The 18,840-nt window shown below is 56.4% G+C and overlaps 1 protein-coding gene across 2 annotated transcripts in view; it reads right to left on the bottom strand.

Annotated features, from left to right (window-relative positions):
* DIS3L2 (DIS3 like 3'-5' exoribonuclease 2) overlaps positions 1-18,840 on the bottom strand; it is a 225,168-nt gene that overhangs the window by 5,431 nt on the left and 200,897 nt on the right. For both annotated transcript variants that reach the window (XM_090050664.1, XM_090050665.1), the window contains 3 exons: positions 9,526-9,709; positions 7,539-7,625; positions 161-308 (listed from right to left, as the gene is read on the bottom strand). In XM_090050664.1, coding sequence (XP_089906790.1) covers positions 161-308; positions 7,539-7,625; positions 9,526-9,709 — 419 coding nt within the window. The remainder of the gene's footprint in view (positions 1-160; positions 309-7,538; positions 7,626-9,525; positions 9,710-18,840) is intronic.

Below are 18,840 nucleotides of genomic sequence, written 5' to 3' on the forward strand. Positions count from 1 at the left end.
AAGGAGGTTGGCCTGAGTCCCCAGAACCCCGGAGTCCTGACCCTGACCCTGACTCCTTCCCCCCCCCGGACAGCCCTGCTCTGGAGGCACTGGCACAGAGCTCATCCCGCAGGGAGCCCACTCTTGGGCTGCCAGCCCCCGCAGTCCCATGAGCACGTACCCAGCGAGGCGGAGAGCAGCCGGTGGACGATAATGTCGGGATAACGGCGGATGGGCGAGGTGAAGTGGGTGTAGAGGGGCACGTTGAGGGCGTAGTGGTGGAACAGGGTCTCGTCTTTTAGGACTCCGGTGCAGAAGTAGAGGGCCATCTGAAAGGGAAACCCTGTGATGAGACAGGCAGCCCCCTGCCGACATCCTGGGAGCTGCTCTGTGAGGCCCTGCAGACTGGGCTTGGGGCACTGGGACAGGAGAGGATTTGCACAGGGAGCGTCTTGTATGACAGACACAGCCTGGGAGGGTTGGGGGTATGAGCTGCCCAGTGCCCCCTCGCAGGGCAGAGGCATGTCCAGGCCAGCTCTGCCAGGAGCCACTGGGAACGGGGAGAGGGAAGAGTCCTCCTTTCCCTCTTGGAAAAGAGTCTGTTCTTTCCCTGCTGCTACCAGGCTATTTCTGCCGCTGGTTGTTCTCTGCCACAGCCCAGCTGCCTGCTCCCCACCCCAGCGTTAAACCCCTGAGCACGACAAGGAAACGCCTGGCCCCAGACCTGGGGGCAGGATCCTACGGCTTGCTTCTCTTTTGCTTGGAGGACTCCCAGTGGGGCCATGTGGGGGCCTCTCACTCAGACGCTTGAAATGGGTCCAAGTCTTTGCAGGGGGATGAGAACCAGCCTATTGCCCTGGGGCCAAGCTGCCAGCGTGGCACTAGTGGAGCTGTGGTGACACCCTGCACCCTGTCTGTGCCAGCACGCTGGCTGTGGCACACGCATACGCTTCTCGACTGTGGATCCCCCCCAGATGCCGAGCAGGGGGCTGACTTGGGCTGAAAGAAGGCATGAGCGGCAGGACGGTGCCGGGGTGATGGTGCCCCCAGCGCGCCGATGTAAGCGGGTGACAGGGATGCCATGGGGGTCAAATGAGGCAGGGACAGGGCAGTCAGCATGTAAACCAGGCACACAAAACATCCAGGCAAGGGGGAATAACCCTTCCTGCACCCCAGGAAATGGGAAAGATGCAGCCACCAACAAAATGATTCAAGATGAACCCCCCCGGCCAGCCTGTTTGTGCACGCTGTGCATCGCTCGGCCCCTTGTCCGTACCAGCCCTCCGAAAGCAAGCTTGCCTCAGAGGGCCTGGGCTCGTACCACCTTCACCAGAGCGCTTTGCACTGTATCAACCAAGTCCCTGGACGTGACTAACCAGCCGGGCAAAGGCTGCTTCCATGCCCGTGCCTGATGGCAGAGGAAGGCCTTCAGGGAACAGATCGGCATTAGGGTCCCGCAGCCGGTAGGGGCTGCCGTGATGGATTTCCAGATGCACCTGCACATCACAGGCTTGTGAAGGCTGCTCTCCTGCCAGGGGATTTTCACTATGGCTACATTGCCAGAGGCCAGGCACCACAGCTTTCTCCTTTCCTCCGGGCGACGGGCAGCAGAACGCCACCCTCCCTCCTGCTCCAGCACGGCCATGGGGATTAATTGGTATTGTGAGCTGGGAACGGGCTCTGCTTGGCAGTGTCCATGCAGCTGCAAGGGCAGGGCTGGAATAAGTCACCCCAGCTCGACGAGCGGTTTCTGGCAGCAGCTGTGCTGGTGGCCTGATGCCCCAGCACCAGCTCCGCTTGGACGGTGCCTGCCCCGTGCAGCACTTCAACACTGAATGAACCCCAGAGGGGAATGAAGAGATGGTGCCATAAGCGTGAGCCTCTGCGAGGCCCCTCGCTCAGCTCCAGGCCCATCAGGATATGGCCTCGCTCTGTGGTTCCTGGCCTGAAGGACTCCGAACACCTACTCCGAGGAACCGGCCGGCAAGCGCAACCCAGACTCCAGGAATCCCGGCCCTGGGGGAGGAGGAGAGGTGCATGCAGGCTGCCCAGCACCCTGGCAGGGGTGGGCTTTGAACCTAGCACTGGAAGGCAGCAGCTTACAATGCCACAGGGCAGAGGTGGCACAGCCAGCGGCAGCTCAGGCTTCTCCGCCAAAGCCCTTTAGCATTCACTTGGTGGGAGCATTTCTGGGGGTGGGATGGTTCAGCCCTCCCGGTAAGTTCAGTCCCTGGACGCTGCCAGTGCCATCTCGAGGCCTACGCGCCCACACAGCTGTCAGGTGGCAACAACGCTTGGTCTCCACCTAACGTGAAGGGCCCTGCAGCCCCTCACCCTGCCGCGGAGCCAGCACGCGACGGGCACGGGCCACGGCCCACCTGCCTGGGTGCAGCAATGACGCCCCCGTGCTGACCGGCCCCTGGGTCACGCTGGTGGGTTGGCGGTGCTGCCCAGGTGAATGCTGTTGTCTACCTGCATGCCCCTGCCCATGCGGGAGGTTGACGAGGCCTCTCAAGCTGCATCCCGCAGGGGTGCTAGTGGCCTCTGCCCCGCTCCCTTTGCAGTCAGCACCCGTTCAACCCTGCACCAGGACTTGACGGGCCAGAAGGCCTCTTAGGCAGCGTGCACACGGGACACGCGCAGAGCGGCGGGAGCCAGAAGGGCTCCTGGGAGAATCAGGGCCTGGGAAGCTGAGGCTTAGCGCTTCAAAACTGGCGCAGGGCCATCGCCGGGTGCCGTGAGCAGAGCCCATGCCGACTGGCTGGAGCGCGGCTGAGTGGCAGCTGCCCCGCATTTCCCAGTGGCCCCCGCAATGGGAACCTCGCTCAGCCGTGCCCATTATGACCTACGCTCCTGCTTTTATGTTCACGTCTGTGAAACGCCGGCCCCTGGGGCTGGAGAAACGAGGCAGACGGAGACTGTAGAGAAGGCGGTTGGAGCAGGGGGTTGCGGCAGGGTCACAGTGGCTGAATGAACCTGTTTAAGAGTGACGGGTAGAGACGCAACAGCAGGAGTCGCCTGCTCCGGTTCCCGAGCTGCTCCGGGAGCTGCGGTTCAGGCGGCTGCCTCCCCCAGCTCCCCAGCCGTGCCAGCTCTCGCGGAGCTGCGCTGCACTGCTCTGGGCAAGTTAACAGAGTGGGTTAAAAAAAGCAGCGTGGCCCTTGCCTTTTTATGAGACCCATGAGCTGGGAGAAGAGCTCTGGGGGCTGCCAACTTCCACGACCCGGGGCTCAATTCCTTCTGATGCACTAGACAAGAGTCTCTTCCATTCGCTTAACTCTCCCGGGCCACGCGGAAGATGCACGCTGTTCCAGGGCGGGGTGCGTGGGCCTGGCGTGGGCACAGGGAGGTGCATGCTGGCTCTGAGCCTGCCCAGGCTCAGTGGTCAGTGGAGGGAGGGATCCCCAGCCCAATTCCAGCTTGGGGATTTCCCAGCCTGCCCCTGGAGCTGCAAGAGAGTTGGGGAGGCAGGGTGTGAATGCTTTCTGCACCCCACACCCAAAAAGGGCTGCGTGGGCCAGGGGGACCCTCAGCAAAGCCACAAGATGGGCAGCTGGCTCCTCCGAGGCCCCGCGATGCGGCGAGGGCAGCTTCAAGCTGCAACCCTCAGCTGGTTCAGAGCGACAGCGGCCTGGCAGCAAGCGGATGTTTCCTCATTAGCAGACTCCGGTGACAAGCGCTTTCAAAAATGCGGGCCCCGACCGCTCCGCTCCCCAGAAGAACCGCAAGGAGTTGAAAACTAAATGAGCTGTGGCCGACCGAGGGCTGCTTCGCTCTCGAGGACAGACCGAATCCCTGAAAAATGGAGCGTCACTGCTCCTGCATCTGTCACGCGGCGGCTGGCAGCCGGATCCGCGCGCCCTGCTGACACACGGCACAAGCTGCGTCCCGGCTCCCGCCTCACCCGAGAGATTTTCATCTTGACCAACCGGGCCCAGAATGTGTGAGGCCTGGCATGGCTGTAGTTTAATTAACAACCAAATTACCGGTGGCCTCATCCCCAGATGTCGGACCTCGGCACGGACAGCTGCGAAGCACAAGCTGAGGCAGGTTGGTCCCGAGTGCCCGGCGCTAACGGGGCCACTTGCCATAAATCAGTGACAGCCCCTGCCCCCACTGCCAATGCAGGACCCGTGGCCTGTACGTGGCTTCATTCAGCAGCTGCTGGAAGAGATGCTGCTGGCATGGGAAGAACCAACTTCCTGCCATGCAACCCGCACATCCCTCTTGCACTGGGAGGACAGAGGATGCTGGCTGCAGCAGCAGGTGGGAGAGGGTGGAGGCCTCCCCTGGGCCGAAGCCTCCAATCTGCTGGAGCTGTTCTGAGACTGGAGACGGGGACAGGTCCCCATGTGCGGGAGGCTTTTTCACTGCCTGGGGGCTCATGCCCTCCTCCGGGGTAGGAAGCCAGAATCCAGCTACGCCGGCCCACTGGGGCAAACGGCTGAGGGAACGGGGTGGAAGTTAGCACAGCTCCCCAGCAGCTTGCATGGACAGTAAGGACAGAAGGGACCTGCGACACGCTCCCTGATTCACACCAGTCTGCTGCGAATGGAGCTTGGCTGCGGTGGTGAAGTGACCCCTTCTCTACCTTCATCTGCTCCTGTGATACCCATGGAGCTTTTGGCTGGAGAGAAAAAGGCTGTTTCAGGCTTGGCCATGATGTCAATAAATGCACATATGTGTCAGAGGGGCTGGCAGTATGGCAGGGGCACCCCTGAAATTCAACCCCTCTTTATGCTCACAAGACCCCTTTGCAATGCATCAGTGTGAGCCCTAGTCCAGGAGGCACAGGCTTCCCATGGAAAAGCAGGGCTGGTGGTGCCTTTGCTGCCATTTACTGAGCTAGGAACTGGCAGGGCCCCAAGCTCGTTTCCAGAGGCGGGTGGTGACATGGGCGCAGGTGGGAGCATCTGTTCCCGTGGAGAACCCAGGGAAGGAGAAGCTCCAGTGGACGCAGACACTGTTTATCCCGACACCTGGCAGCAGATCCACTTCCAGTCCAGCCAGAAGCCTCGTGGACTGTCATCCTCACAGCCGATCCCTGCTGGTGGGGCCTTGGCACCCCCACACTGAGTTAAAGGATGCTCTGCTGACAGCCCACCCTGGTAAGTCCTCTTGGATGCTGGACTCTAAATGGCTCCTGGGCTCTCTCTGCTTCACATGGCAGCTTTGAGAGCAAATATTGCAGAGTGTGAGCACCATGGTATCTAGCGATGTTGCGAGCCAGCAGAGGTTCTTGCCCAGAGTCATGGGACTCAGCTGTGAAGTCCAGTCATGCTTGTGTTTACCTGTTACATCTGCAAGGTGTCCCCAAATATGTGCTGAGAGCAGATGTGCTGAAGCGAGTCTAGCATCCAGCTGAAATCAGAGGCATGCTGAGTGCAAGAGCACTTTTCCACATGCAACCTCACCTGGATCTCCTGGCACCTGCAGGTATTGAGGCTTCTCTTTCTTCCCTGGTCTTTCCAGATGGAAGAGCTGGCATGAGGCACAATGACCATACTCTGAACTGTCACATCAGATCAGGGGACATGCTCATGGGGTGGGGGCCAGAGAATGGACCTGGGCCTTTTCTTGGCAACCACAATCCTAAATCCTGACTCCTTTTCTGCACAGTACTGGAAGGTGTTTTCAACAGACCCTGGCCCCTGCCCTGACAAGTCTGCAGGGCCCAACTGGACTGCTGCAAGGCAGAACCTCTGACCGCTGCTTTGCCCGCCTATCCTTTGCAACCACTGGGCTTGCCCCATATGCATTACCACTGCCACAGGGGAAAGATGGCCACGTTCCCATTATGGGATGGCAGCAAAAAGAAGCTGGAAAGCAAATGAGCCCTCAAATACACCCACTCAGCTCAGGTGGTCTTTAGCTGAGGCCCCTCTGCCCCTGCCCCCTTACAGCATGCAGGTCTCCCACAGGGCTGCTTTGGTGGTCCTAATTCTCCTGGGTATCTCAGTGAGGAACTACTGGATCAGCATTTCTCCTGACAGCAGGCAGATCCTTTGTGGTCAGCTGCTGCAAATGCACATGGCAGGTGAGTTATCCCGGGCTCGCGGGAGGGGAGGAGCACAGGGAGAGGGGCTCAGAGCACCCTCCCCATCTCCTGGTCCAGCAGGCCAGCACTACCCCACAGCATGGCTTCTGGCCTTTGAGCACAAGCCCTTGGGTCAGACGGATCTCCCCAGCCCATTCTGGGCTGTGCCCACAGGGCCGGTCTCCTCCTGCTTGACCATCTGAGACCCCAGAAGCCGGTTGTCTTATCCTGGGGAGATGATGTGGGTGCCACTGCGCACCCAAACCACTGTGCTGGGGCAGATCACATTACATGGAAGTCAACAACTGGATTCCTGCTGTGAGGCTGCACTTGACCATAACAGGGAAGGAGGTCACTTGCTTCCTGGATAAGGAGAGACCATGACAAGGCCAAGCCAGACAAAGAATCATTATCCAGAGACATGTGATGTGCACCCTGAGCCAGAGAGGGGGGAACTGAGCAGTATTTCACTGTACGAATGAGTAGAACACGTGTGCATGCAATTACCAGCCAGCGTGTGCTCAACACCATCCCAGCTTCCTCAGCTCCATTTGCAAACAACCCTTACGTGCCACTAAAGTGCAGCAGGACTTCAGGCAATGGCTAATGAGTGAACGGAGCAAACTGGCTAATTAGAAGGGCACCCATCAAACACATGATGTCAGGGAGATGATTCATCCCTGCAGCGAGGAGCAGCCAGCAGGAGGGAGGCCATTGCAGGTACGTGCCCCCAGCTCCCCTGCGGTCGCAGCCTCCAAGACGCACAAGCCCAGCAGCAAGGTGCAGTGGTGCAACAAACTTCCATCATGCCACATGCCTCAAAGGGATGGAACGATCGAGACAGACCCTCCCTAGAGGCAAGAGGGTCTGTGTGGCCCAGAAAGACCTGGGCTGCTCTGATCAATGTGACTGCTGGATGTGACCGCATCTCATGGTGGACCCAACTGCCCTCACAGAGCTGGACCCAGCTTCGGTTCCTACCAGTACATGGCTCCATCGCCCTGATGCCAGCCTCACGTCTGACTTGATTGAGAAAGGAGGCTATTTTGGGATACCATGGCATAAGGTGCTAGGCAAAGACTGCCAAGACCTGACCCACATCCCACAAAGTTAATGGGAGCAGGGTCTTGCATGAACAGTTACTGCACTTGAGCAGTGAGACCGGCCCTTTGGGAACAATGCCCTTCCAGGGGAAATATCCCAAAGCGACCTCTTGCAGCGATAAGCCTCCTGGCTGCATGCTCTGAGGAGCAAGTCAAAGAGGCACCTTCCCTTGCTCCCCAAGTGGTCAGCCCACACTATAAGCACCCATGGGCAGCCCTCATTGCCCAGAGCAGAGTGGACACACTGGTTATGGAACTCAGTCCTGGTTATGGGATTTGCCAGGGGCTGCATCTGTCTATCTACCCCCGAGATGGGCCCATTTCAAGTATGAGTACAGAGAGGTCAGGTGAGGGGCAGTCCAGGCAGCAGGCAGGGAAGTGCCTGAAACCATCCTGTTTCACGCCCACACTGCTCTTACCTGCATCGGCCTGGAGAACATGTTGGTCAGCACTGCCTTCCGGGCTTCTGAGTATTTGTCAGCACCAAACGTTTCATTCAAGCTTTTCTGGGAGGAGAGAAGGGGGTGGAAAAAAAACAGGTAAGAGCTGGAAACTCTTGCAGGGGTGAGAGTGGGTACAACCAAAAACTCTTCTGCCTGCTGCTGTCAAGTTGCCACAGGGATCCCAGAACATGCTGGCACTTGAATACAAATCCTCTCTCCGCTAGCTGCACCGGCTGAAATGCACGCAGCTAAAATGCTTCTCTCAATCCCTATTCTCCTCTGCGAGCACAGCCGGGTTGGCCACAGCAGGGCTCCTCATGGTCCCTGCCAGCTGAACTGGGCCCAGCAGGATGACACTGGCTGAGATGCCCCACGCTGCTCTGCATATCGCTCCTGAGGGCAGGGCATGTGAAGCACAGCGACACAAGGAGAGGTCTCTGGCATGCAGGGGGCCGCTATACTGTCCTCCTCTCCTTCCCTCAGCCTGCAGATGGAAGGCCAGGGCCCTTGTGACTTAGAAACACAGGACTGGAAGGGACCAGCACAAAGCAGGGTGTTCCTACACGACCCTAGACAGGTGGCTGTTCAGCCTCTAAACTTGTTCAGTCAGGCAGATGTCCCTGAATGGACCAGCTGGCTTTCAGAGCAGACACCTGAGGGATGCGTCAGGCTGAAGGGGCTCCTATGTGGGGCTAGCAGCAAGCAGCACTTCCTTGGTGAGAGAGGCTGCAATAGTTCAAGGCTTGGCCATAACCACCAGGTCCCTCTTAGGACCCTCCTCCAGGATTTGTCCATTTAAGCCTCGGCCCAGGCCTTTGCTTTGGGTGGGACAATCCCAGATTTAATAAGACATGCTAACAGCAGCATTAATACACTGGGCTCCGAGAGTCCTTTGCCTTACACAGCCCCAGTCCCAAAGAGGGGGCCATATACTGCCTGCTTCCTGGGGGACTGGTCTGTCTCCTGTTACAGAGCACTGGGCACTTTTCTTCCTTCAGTGCATTTGCCAGGACAAACCCCACACTGAAGTGCAGCAGTAAGTGACTTGGCCAAGCCCATGTAGTCAGTCGGTGGCGGAGCTGGGGCACCTTGCACTGAGGTGCAGATCTGCCACGTGGGCAGTGCTCCTGGGGACATGGCGGGATGGAGCTGAGCTTCCCCCTTCTCCTGGATTCTGCGACTGCTCTGCCTGACGATCCTGTGCTCGTCACACCACTCTGCTTCCCAGTCCAGGCCAGCCACTAAGCTCCCCTGTAAGCCATGCACTTCACCCCAGCTCTCTGCTGGACTGCCCGTCCTTGTCTGACAGGACACGTGGGGACAAACCAGCTCCTGCCTCCGCAGTTCAGGAGACAAAGAGCTGGATTCATACCTCAGCTGCTTCCCCCCTTCCTCATTCTTAGCTGCCGGCTGCCACCCCCAGGGAGGATGGCTTGAGCTAACAGCCAAGGCCTAACAGTCCAGCCCACCTCTTGCTTTTAGTGCCAAAAGTCCATTGCCACATGCTGCGGAGGAACACCCAGCTCTCTCTACAGGCATGGGAGATGGGAGAAGCCAACCTGCTGTGTGGGGCTGGCACTCGTGAACTTGGCCAGAGCACAACCAGTCTAGTGCCGTGTCCCCCATTCCCTGGCCCATGGCTGGGGTGACAAGTAGGGGTCGCCATGGCAGTGGCTGCCAGAGGAGGGCGTTTTGCTGCTCCTGGACCGCCACCTGCCCGTAACAGCTGAAAGGGGGAGAGCGGCTCCCATTTCCAAGCAGCCTGGTCCCAGCTTTGGCTGGCTCTGGGAGCAGCACATTCCCTGCCAGAGTGCTGCATGCTGCAGGAGGCCGGGCACAAGGCATAGAGGATGGGGAGCAGGTAACCATCTGTGACAAGACTGCAGCCAGGCCACGTCGAGAGATGGGGGAGCAACCTTGCTCCCCGAGGCACCAACCCCCTTTCCTTGGGCCCCCGGCTCACGTGCAAAGCCCCGGCACTGCTGAAGTCGATGCCCAGCCCCATCTGGTCACAGAACTCCATGAGGTCGTTCAGCATCTTGGTCTGGGGCGGTGGGTGGCGGCGCAGCAGGGCCTGGGCAGGGAAGGAGCGGTAGATCTGATGGGCCACCGCCATGTTGGCCAGAAGCATGAACTCCTCCACCAGCCTGCAGCAAGATAAGACAAGGCACCAGGCAAATCAGCATGGGTGGGCAGTGGGAAGGAGTCTGGGTGCTTGGCTTTAAAACAGAGAATAGTGATTAGCTGCTGTTACAGGGGGTACTGAGGCCTAGGATGGCAGCCAGGTCCCCCAAAGTCCTCTCCCTGACCAAGGTTCCCCTGGGACAGGTGCCGACAAGCAGAAACCAGCAACACGCTGACAGCCCCAATGACAGTAAAATCATTCTGCTCCAGGTCCTTTTATCTCCTGAAATGCTTGACAAGAAAAACAGGTGTAAGGGGAGAGATAGCACAGAAGACAAACACGGATAGCTGTCACCTGAAGCCAGAGAAAACAGTGTGCCCCCACCCCTCCCCTTAGTGTTGCCCACTCCGGGAACGACCTGTGTGGTCCAGGCCAGCTCTGGGATACATCAGGGCCCACAGCAGAACTGCGAAGGGACGGACGGCAAAGAAAGCACTGCAGCTTTTCTAGCTGTGGGGCTGATTGTCCAATAAAGGCAACACTGGCACGATCTACAGCTTCTTGCCCTCGCTGCAGAGCCCTGGAGACTCGTCCGAGCTAGTGAGAACTCCTCTTGCACGCCACTAAAAACACAGGCCGTGGATGGGAGCCTTGTGAGCCACGAGCAGCAAAAGGCGGCAAACCACAGCCTCCGAGGCCCTCCCATGGGCGCTGGAGGGCTAGGCTGCCAGCTGGGAGACTGCATCGCTGGAGACGGGTTTAACGGGGCTTAGATAGAGAGATGCATTTGAATGAGCTGTACATCGTTTGCTCCAGGGATTCCCAGCCGCTCTCAAGCAGCGAAAACTGCCGAAAGAGATAATGGTGCAGTAACAGCCACTGTGCGCTCCCAGCACTGTGGGCATGGTGCTCAGCACTGCTCGTGTGAGCCGTGTGGCTGCACCACAGCTCCTGAAGGAGATCTCCAGAGCTGGACCCCAAGAGCTTTTACGGCTGCTTTGTGGGAGCAGGGCAGTACCCCGCTGTGCTCTCTCACTGCAGGGAGAGCCGTGGAAGCTGGGAAGCTGCTGCCTGCACTGCTGAAGCGACTGCCTGCTGTGTGCACTGCAGTTCGGTGCCTCCACCCCAGCCCCATCGCATGGTCTGCCATACGTGCAAAGTGCCCAGGAGGGAAAGGAGACGATTAAAGGCAAAGCCCGGGGGAGGAACAAGTCTGAGGCAGCTGCAGTCAGCAATGAAAATGGGGGCCTTTCATGGAAAAGAACCCCACCAGGCACACAGATATCACCTCTCCTTAGGGCCGGAGGAGCCTGCTATTTTCTGCAGGCTTTATGGTCTCTCATGCCTATGGAGCATAATGACCTTGCCTTCCAAGCCCCTGATGCCCTCCCTGCAGCCCCAGGTCCAGGAGAGGTGCAGATAACATGGGATGAGAGAAGGGTCCCAGTCCGTTACCAATCAAAAGCACTATAAACACCAGATGCTGCTACTGGGCCCATGGAGACTGCACTTTTTGATAACCCTCCCACATCAGGTGTACAGAACTAAGGCTAGGAACAGACACAGCTGTGTCCCGGGACCAGCTGTGCCTGTATTTGTCCTGGGACAGAAGTGTCCCATCAGGATTTAGCTGAAGGCACTGCCGCATTTCTGCCACTGATTCAATGATGCAAACCCGGACAACCACACAGATGTCACTTTGCGATGTCGCCGGACAAACCATTCGCGTTTCTCATCCCGTGCACCCTTGTAAGGCTTGTCCTGGGACAACAGACATGGCCGTCTCAATGACTGCACTTTATCTTGGGTTAAAATGGTGCAGATGCAATATCTGTTGTAGCGTAGGTAAGTAATGGCAGGTCCCCCCTCCTCCCCGAACAGGAGCTGGGTGCACTTGGGATGTCTCAAAAGGGAACGCCGTGAATCCAACCGAGCTGCAGCTGTTCTGGTGGAGTTCGACCAGTAGATGGCAACCTCGGTCCCCGTATGGTGGCTGGTACCCAGCCGCGGCACCCAGCAGCTAACTGCCCGGGGCGCAAGAGTTTCTAACGGGCCGGAGTGGGTTCAACCAGCACTGCTTTTTTGGGGGGGCCCAGTCCAAGAGGGTTAAAACCACCCCCTCACACCTCCTAGTCTTGTTTTTAGCAGGTCACTGGAGAAGCAGGAATGCATTCACGGGAGCTTGGTACCCACACAGGGCGAGGAGCTGACCTCCCAGCCTGCGCTGTGCCGGTGAGCTCCGGTAACCAGTGCCAGCGGCGAAGGCTACTGCCACCCCTAACACGGTTAAATGAAACACCTAGACAGGCAAGGGCTTTGCTCTGCTTTTGGGCACGTGACACTTTGCAAAGCAAAGGGAGAGACTTATGGTCCTAGCTAGAGCCCAGTTGATGGGGGCAGCTGTCCCTGCGGGACTGGTCTATGGTGTTATGCCAACAGCTAAGAGCCCTCAGCTCCCAAATCCTGGCTGTCTGCTGAATATGACCGACATCAAGTCTCCACTGCAGCAAGGTGCAAAATCTTCCTAAAGCCAAGGCAGTAACACACCCAAGGAGGAAATTCCTTCCTAATCCCGGGCGCTCGGCAGGTGCCCTCTGTCCAGAAGCACGAGGGCTTACAGCTTTTGTAATGCTTTATCCGAACCAGAGTGTGCTCAGATTAAACTGTTGCTGCTTACCAAAAGTGTCTGATCCTTCGCTCTGCGTCTCCGTGGTGTCTCGGGCTGTGAATTCCCCAGAGTCGCAGGGCGTTGTGTTAAAAGTGCTTTGATCTGTTAATGTTTTACCTTTCATTTCACTGGGGGGTTACCATGCTTGTGCCACGAAAGCTATGCTGGGAGCACGTGAGCAATGGCTCCCAGCATTTTGTTACCGTAGACACCTCTATCGTCTGCATCCCTTCTGACCGCCCTTTAAAGTACAAAGAGCCTCCTGTGCCGCCTCGTCTCCCTGCACACACGCTTCGATCCTGGCTTGCTAAGCTCCACGCCGGGAGCCCTCTGATAGCATCGCAGTCCAGACCCGCTACTTGAGTCCCAGTTGGCTCAAGGAGTGATGCTAGAAAACCAACTGGCTTGGCAATGTGGGTGGAGGGAGTCAAGGTGACAGCGGCTAAGAGCCTGCATCTGTGGCATGGCAGGAGCCAAGCACAGCCTGCTCGAGGCTGGTGTCGAAAACCCCTGGGTGGAAGGCTTTGGAAGAGAAGCTAATTAAAGCAACGCCTCCTGCCGGGAAGGTGAAACCTAATGGGGGAGAATACTCCAGGGCTTGAAAGCTGAGATCTAGGCAAAGGTCCTCCATTGCTTCCTCCTCTCCTCTGAACAGCTGCTTGCACACCAGTGGCCCAAGACTCACGAGTGACCCCATGACAGACCCACACGCTCGCACGCAGCAAGGAACAAGGCTGCGTAGGGCAACTTTCGTGCTGCCAGAGGGAGGCTAACGAGGACAGATTAACACATAATGAGAAATACCTTGACTACATCTGACCTCAGCGCTCAATGGACCCCAGCACTCGATGATCTACTGAGGTCTCTTTTGACCCTAAAAAAAAATCTATGAAATTGCTGAAAGTGGGACCCCTCCAGCCCCTGGCTTGGGAGAGATGCTGCAGTCACTGGAAGCACAGGGCGCTCCATTGCAAAGCTCGCTGGTCACTTCCATCATAACTTATTCTTTAGGACCACAATTTTGTCTCGTCTTTGCAACCAGGAGATGCTCCTTGGGCTTTATCGGGGTTGCTGTTCTTAGTTTCAGCAAAACAGGTGGGAGTTGTCTGAGCTCTGCAGGGGCAAAAGAGGCGTGAGCATTCAAGGCCTTGCTCGCTGGTGGTCTTGTGGTCTGGGACTCAGCCCCTGGGGAAGAGCTCTGCAGGGGGATGGTGCCTGCTGGAAAAATCCCACGCAGGTAACGGGGTCTGGACACATCTGGGCTAAGACAAAGCAGCTCCTGCCACAAGTGGGAGCCCGATGGAGCTGGGGGGCACGAGCTGGCCCTTCTGCTCGGTGTCAGTGAGGTTACCCGCTTGGGCAGGGAAACTGGGTCTGTGGCTCAGAACCGCTAGGGCTGGAGGAGGCCAAATCCTGCCCTGCAGAGAGGACTGAGGACATTATTAAAAAAGCACCCGAAATGCTTTCTTCTTCAGAGCTCATGCAGGCCCGGGGTTTTGCTGGCATGCTGTGCGGCTTCCCTGCAGGGGAAGGCACAGCTTGGGCCATGACTTGATCTGGTCTACTGGGCTGTAAAGGCTGAAGCTGAGCTTGAACACGGAGGGGGTGCAGGCACCACCAGGGCAGGCTGCTTTCTCCCCTGCCCCAGGCACGCGCCTGCCCACTGGAGAAACCCAGCCGTCGCTGGACCCTCACCTGGCAGAGCTGCAAGCAAGGAAGCCTCAAGCGAGGCCCCAAAGCCCTGGGCACCCCTGCCTGCTTGCAGCAGGCCGTCTGCACGGAGAGCCATGCCCCAGGTCGCAGCTCCGGCTTGCGCTTCTGAAGGGTGCGCGCAGGGCTCCGAGTCAGCAAATGCTGCTTTGTGCTTCGGAAAAAAGAAGTGGATCATGAGGCAGCCTGGAGCTGAAGGGCGCCTGGCAGGGCCCCGGGGCCAGCTCCGCAGCCTGGCTCCGGCGTTAATGGGAGCGGAGCACCGAAACGCTGCGAACTGTCGGCAGGTCAAACGGCAAGAGGAGGTTTTTTTTCCCCTCCCTCTTCAAACAGCCGAGCGCGGAGCTTGGCTCGGTGCGCCTGGCAGGCGGGAGCCCAAAGAAAAATATTTCATGGCTAAAAAAAATGGAGACAGAGAGACGAGTGCATTTGAGTTTGCACTGAATGAATCCCATGTGAAATTCACTCCAGCGCCATCGCTACAGTTTCCTCTGGATCTGCTGAGCTATCCTTGGCTCCCAGCTGCCTCCAGTCCCATAAACAATTGGATCTGAACTTTTGCCCTTTTGTGCACTCATGCGCGGTTTCCATCGCCCTCTGGCGCGGGGCGGTGGGGGGCAGAGCAGGTGCTGGCCCCTCTCCCTGGAGCCGCAGCCTTGCTCCCGGGGCCTGCCGAAGGACGGGCTCTCCGACCCGTTCGCTGCATCGTTCGGAGCGTGTCTATGGAAGAGGGGGGGAGGCCAGGCGAAGTGCTCTGTAACACGCGTGTGCTTCCTTCCCCGTCCCTCCGAATACCCAGAATCTGCTCATGAATTACGGCCTTGACAAGAGTTGGTGGGTGAAACTCTATAGCCTGCCTTACGCAAGGGGTCAGACAAAGGGCAGCGCTTTCAAAGCCATCCTCGTCCCGTTTTCAGGAGCGACTCGGGGCACATGCCAGCAGGCTGCGAGCTGCGAGCCAGCGGGCTGCGAGCGAGCGCAGGCTCCCGACGCACCAGCTCTTCTGAAGGGTCTCGGACACTTTGAAAACAGGATCTGGGCGATCTCCAATATTCAAACCCGGTGGCTGCTGGCCCCAAAAATCCCCAAATCCACGGGACCCGGGAGGGCTCACGTCACAGCAAGAAAACCAAGAGCCTGACTTGATGGCACGCCCCCTCATGGGCACCTCAGGCACTCCTGTTACATGGAAAACACAGCGGTAAATTCAGGAGAGACACCCCCCTTCTGAGATCCTGGGGGCGAGGGGTTGTAATGCGGTAACGCTGCTGCATGACTTTTCTGAGCTCCTACTCCATGCTCTTCCTGGTAAGCTTCACATAGGACATTAGTCGAAAGGGTTATTGCACTGGAGAAGGCTCAAGTCCAGGTCGGGTATTTCACCACTTCTCTAGGGGCTTGCCCCAAGACTTGGCCAGCCCCGCAGTCAGAAGGTTCCTCCTCATCTCCAATCTCAATCTGCCTTGCTGCAGCTTGAAGCCATCACTCCTAATCCTGTCCCCCACGGCCACCGAGAAAAGCCCGGCTCCGTCCTCTCTGTAATCAGCTTTTTGAAGGCTGCTGTTAAACCCCCTCTCAGTCTTCTCTTCTCCAGACCAGATAACCCAAAGTCTTTCATTGCAGAAAGACTCCCTAGTGGATCACTGGACTGGATGAGCCATGGCACGCTCCCTCCTGATTGTGGGCAGCTCATGTGGGTCTTCTTGGACAAAAGGTGACCAGTGGGGACCTGATCGTGATGCACACGGACCGAGGGGGTCACACTTCCAAACAGAAAGTAGCATCACTACGCGGGGAAGCGGGGGCAGGTGAGAGATCCTCCTTGCTTCTGGCATCGACCGCGGTGGTTGTTCTCCTGTCCCCCTGGCCCGGACACTCAATTCTCTTCACTGAATTGAACCGAATCCTGCTCTTTCTAAGGTCTGGCCTCACTGGAAGCTATTCAGGTTAGGTAACCAATTGGTGTGTAAAACTGCAGCATCCTGTATTCAGACGGAGGGCAGATGAAATCCCAGTCACACCACGGACAGCCTCTCCAAAGGTTACCGCGTTCATGCCATCTTCCCTTGTCGCATCAATTTGTTGTCATTCTGTCTCGAGACCAAGCTAAAGGCCAGTGCCTCCACTCTCGTTTCTGGCACCAGACAGAGATTTTTGCTGCTTATATTCCTTTCCAATCTTCAGCTTAACCTACCGACTCTCCTGCTGCTCTCCAGGAGTAAGAGAAGGGTCTTCCTATGCCTCCTCACTGCCCAGCTGTTCGGGTCTGCGCCCCTTTTCCAACCCCTTCCGACGTTTCAGGTTCGTTTCTGGATCTGAACACAAGGCAATGGTAGGATGAGGCAGAGCGACTAAGAGAGCGTCAGATTTGGGTTTCAAAACCAAAGGGAATTCTTGGCCTTGAGAACGCACACTGCCTTCCTTCTTGAGCAGAAGCGCACTCGGCTTGGACGGTAAAAGCCCAGCGCACTCCTGGGAGAACGAGTCGCGTGTGCTTACAGACGCCCATTCTAGGCAAGGATCCTCTCCTTCTCTTATGCCCTCATGCAGTGGCTCTCAATGGCTGCAGATTCACGGCATCCCTTGGAAAATACCGACTTTTAGCTTTCCTTCATATTTTAACTCTGGAACAATAGCAGCAACTCTTCTGTTGCAAACAACTTAGAAGACCCACAAAAGGTCAAAATATTTGACATTCGGGATCCCCGTTTGAAATCTGTTGTGAATCGCGTGCAAATGTTTGCAAACCTAATGACACTAGTATTGCCATAGCACCTTTGAAAGGATCCTACAGCATCCCAGGGTGCTGCAGGAGAATCACGCCCTAGATGATCAAAGATATAACCTGTACATCACGGAGGAGGAACCATGCCCTATCTCATCTCCCAGCCCAATTAAATATAATGGTAATTACATTTGAGATAACAGACTTTGATGCATCTTCCAATCTAGGAAGGACAAAACAACTGTAATACCAGTAAATTTGTGATCATAAACAGGAGAAGAGAAACAGAACACCATATCTGATATGGGAAAAGGGAGAGGCAATAAGTTAAAAACCCCACAACGGTGCTTTACGTCACTTCTCAGAGCACGATGATGTTTGAAGGGCACTGCCCAACACGATGGACCAAAGTCAGCGCTGCCTTTCCCTATGTGCAAAGTAAAATGTTATCACATGGTAACAGCAGTGCTTCCCAAGTATTGTGGCATTCAGATGTGGGAAGGGCCTCAACACTGTGATGCTACTCGAGAAAATAATCTACAGATGTCTACAGTTCCTGTGTGGGCTTATTCAGGGTGCAGGGATGTCTGCTCATATCTGAAACTCCTGCTGGAACTCAAGAACAAAGCCTGGCTGTCCCTGCATTAGTGCCAGCCTGCCCATAGCAAATTGCCTGCTCTATACCAGCTCAGAATCAGAATAAATGAGGGCTGGAAGGGACCTCAGGAGGTCACATCTAGTCCACCCCCTGCTCAAAGCAGGACCAGCCCCAACTACATCATCCCAGACAAGGCTTGTCGACCTGCGCCTTAAAAATGTCCAAGGATGGAGACTGCACCACCGCTCTGGGTCACCTGTTCCAGTAATTCACCACCGTCCTCAGGAGAAAATTTTCCCTAATATCCGACCTCAATTTTCCTTGCTGCAACTTGAGCCCATTGCTCCTTGTCCTGTCGTCTGCCCCCACTGAGACCAGTCCAGCTCCAGTCTCTTTGCAGCCCCACTGCAGGGAGGTGAAGGCTGCTATTCAATCCCCACTCCGTCCTCTCTTCTCCAAACTAAATAAGACCAGTTCCTCAACCTCTTCTCATAGTTCATGTGCTGCAGCCCCTGAACCATTTTTCTTTGCCCTCCACTGGACCCTTCCCAACTTGTCCACATCCTTTCTGTAGTGGAAGCCCCAGAACTGGACGCTGTTCTCCAGATGTGGCCTCATCAGGGCTGCTGAACAGAGAGGAATAATAACTTCCCCTGATTTAATTATTCCCCTCTACTTTGCACCAGTGAGACCACACGTGCCACAAAATCAGTGCCGGCAAAAATAGATATGGCCTTATGTCCCGAGAGAAAAGCAGTAGGTGCATCTGCCATTGCTAGCATCTGAAGATGAAGGGGAACAGCTGAATTTGTCATCGGAAAAGAGCAGGACTCCGCTAAACAAAACAGCACGGCAGTTTGGCCAGCACACTTTCTTTACAGAGTTAAGGCTGCAAGATCTACTCTAGTGCCCTGGATAGAGTAAGATATATTTTTTTTGAAAACCCAAGTAAGTTTATTTTTGATTACAGCTCTTCCATGAAGTGAAGGAACTCAGGAGGTTTCTATAAAAGCTCTTCTAAAAGCAACATTAGCTAACCCCAACTCTCCAGAGCACAGCCAATGACAGAATCACGCTCTTTGGCCAGTAGCTGGTAAGAGGCTTTACAACGGCTTCAAACCCTTTTCAGCCCAAAATCCTGCAACAAGAAGGTACTGTCTTCCCAGAGGAGGCTTTGCCCATCCAACACAGACATGTGCATGCGCATCTTGAGACATGCAGCACAGAACCTCCTTGCCGGTCGCACAGTTATGAAAATTAAATCCCCTGCCACTTAGACGCTGGATTTTTAAGTTACAAACATGTGCCTTGCAAAGCTGGCGTGGGGCTCTTCTGGCCAATGGCAGTTGCCAAAAGCCAAAAAACATACTTAAAAAAAAGAAAGAAAAGAAAAGAAAAAAAAAAGCCAGGAATGCTGGCGGTGCCTGGCTTACTGAAAGTCGGTTGGGTTAT

This window comes from Crocodylus siamensis, chromosome 6 (assembly GCF_052110815.1).
Source record: "Crocodylus siamensis isolate JL-2025a chromosome 6, ASM5211081v1, whole genome shotgun sequence".
In the NCBI taxonomy this organism is placed as follows: Eukaryota; Metazoa; Chordata; order Crocodylia; family Crocodylidae; genus Crocodylus; species Crocodylus siamensis.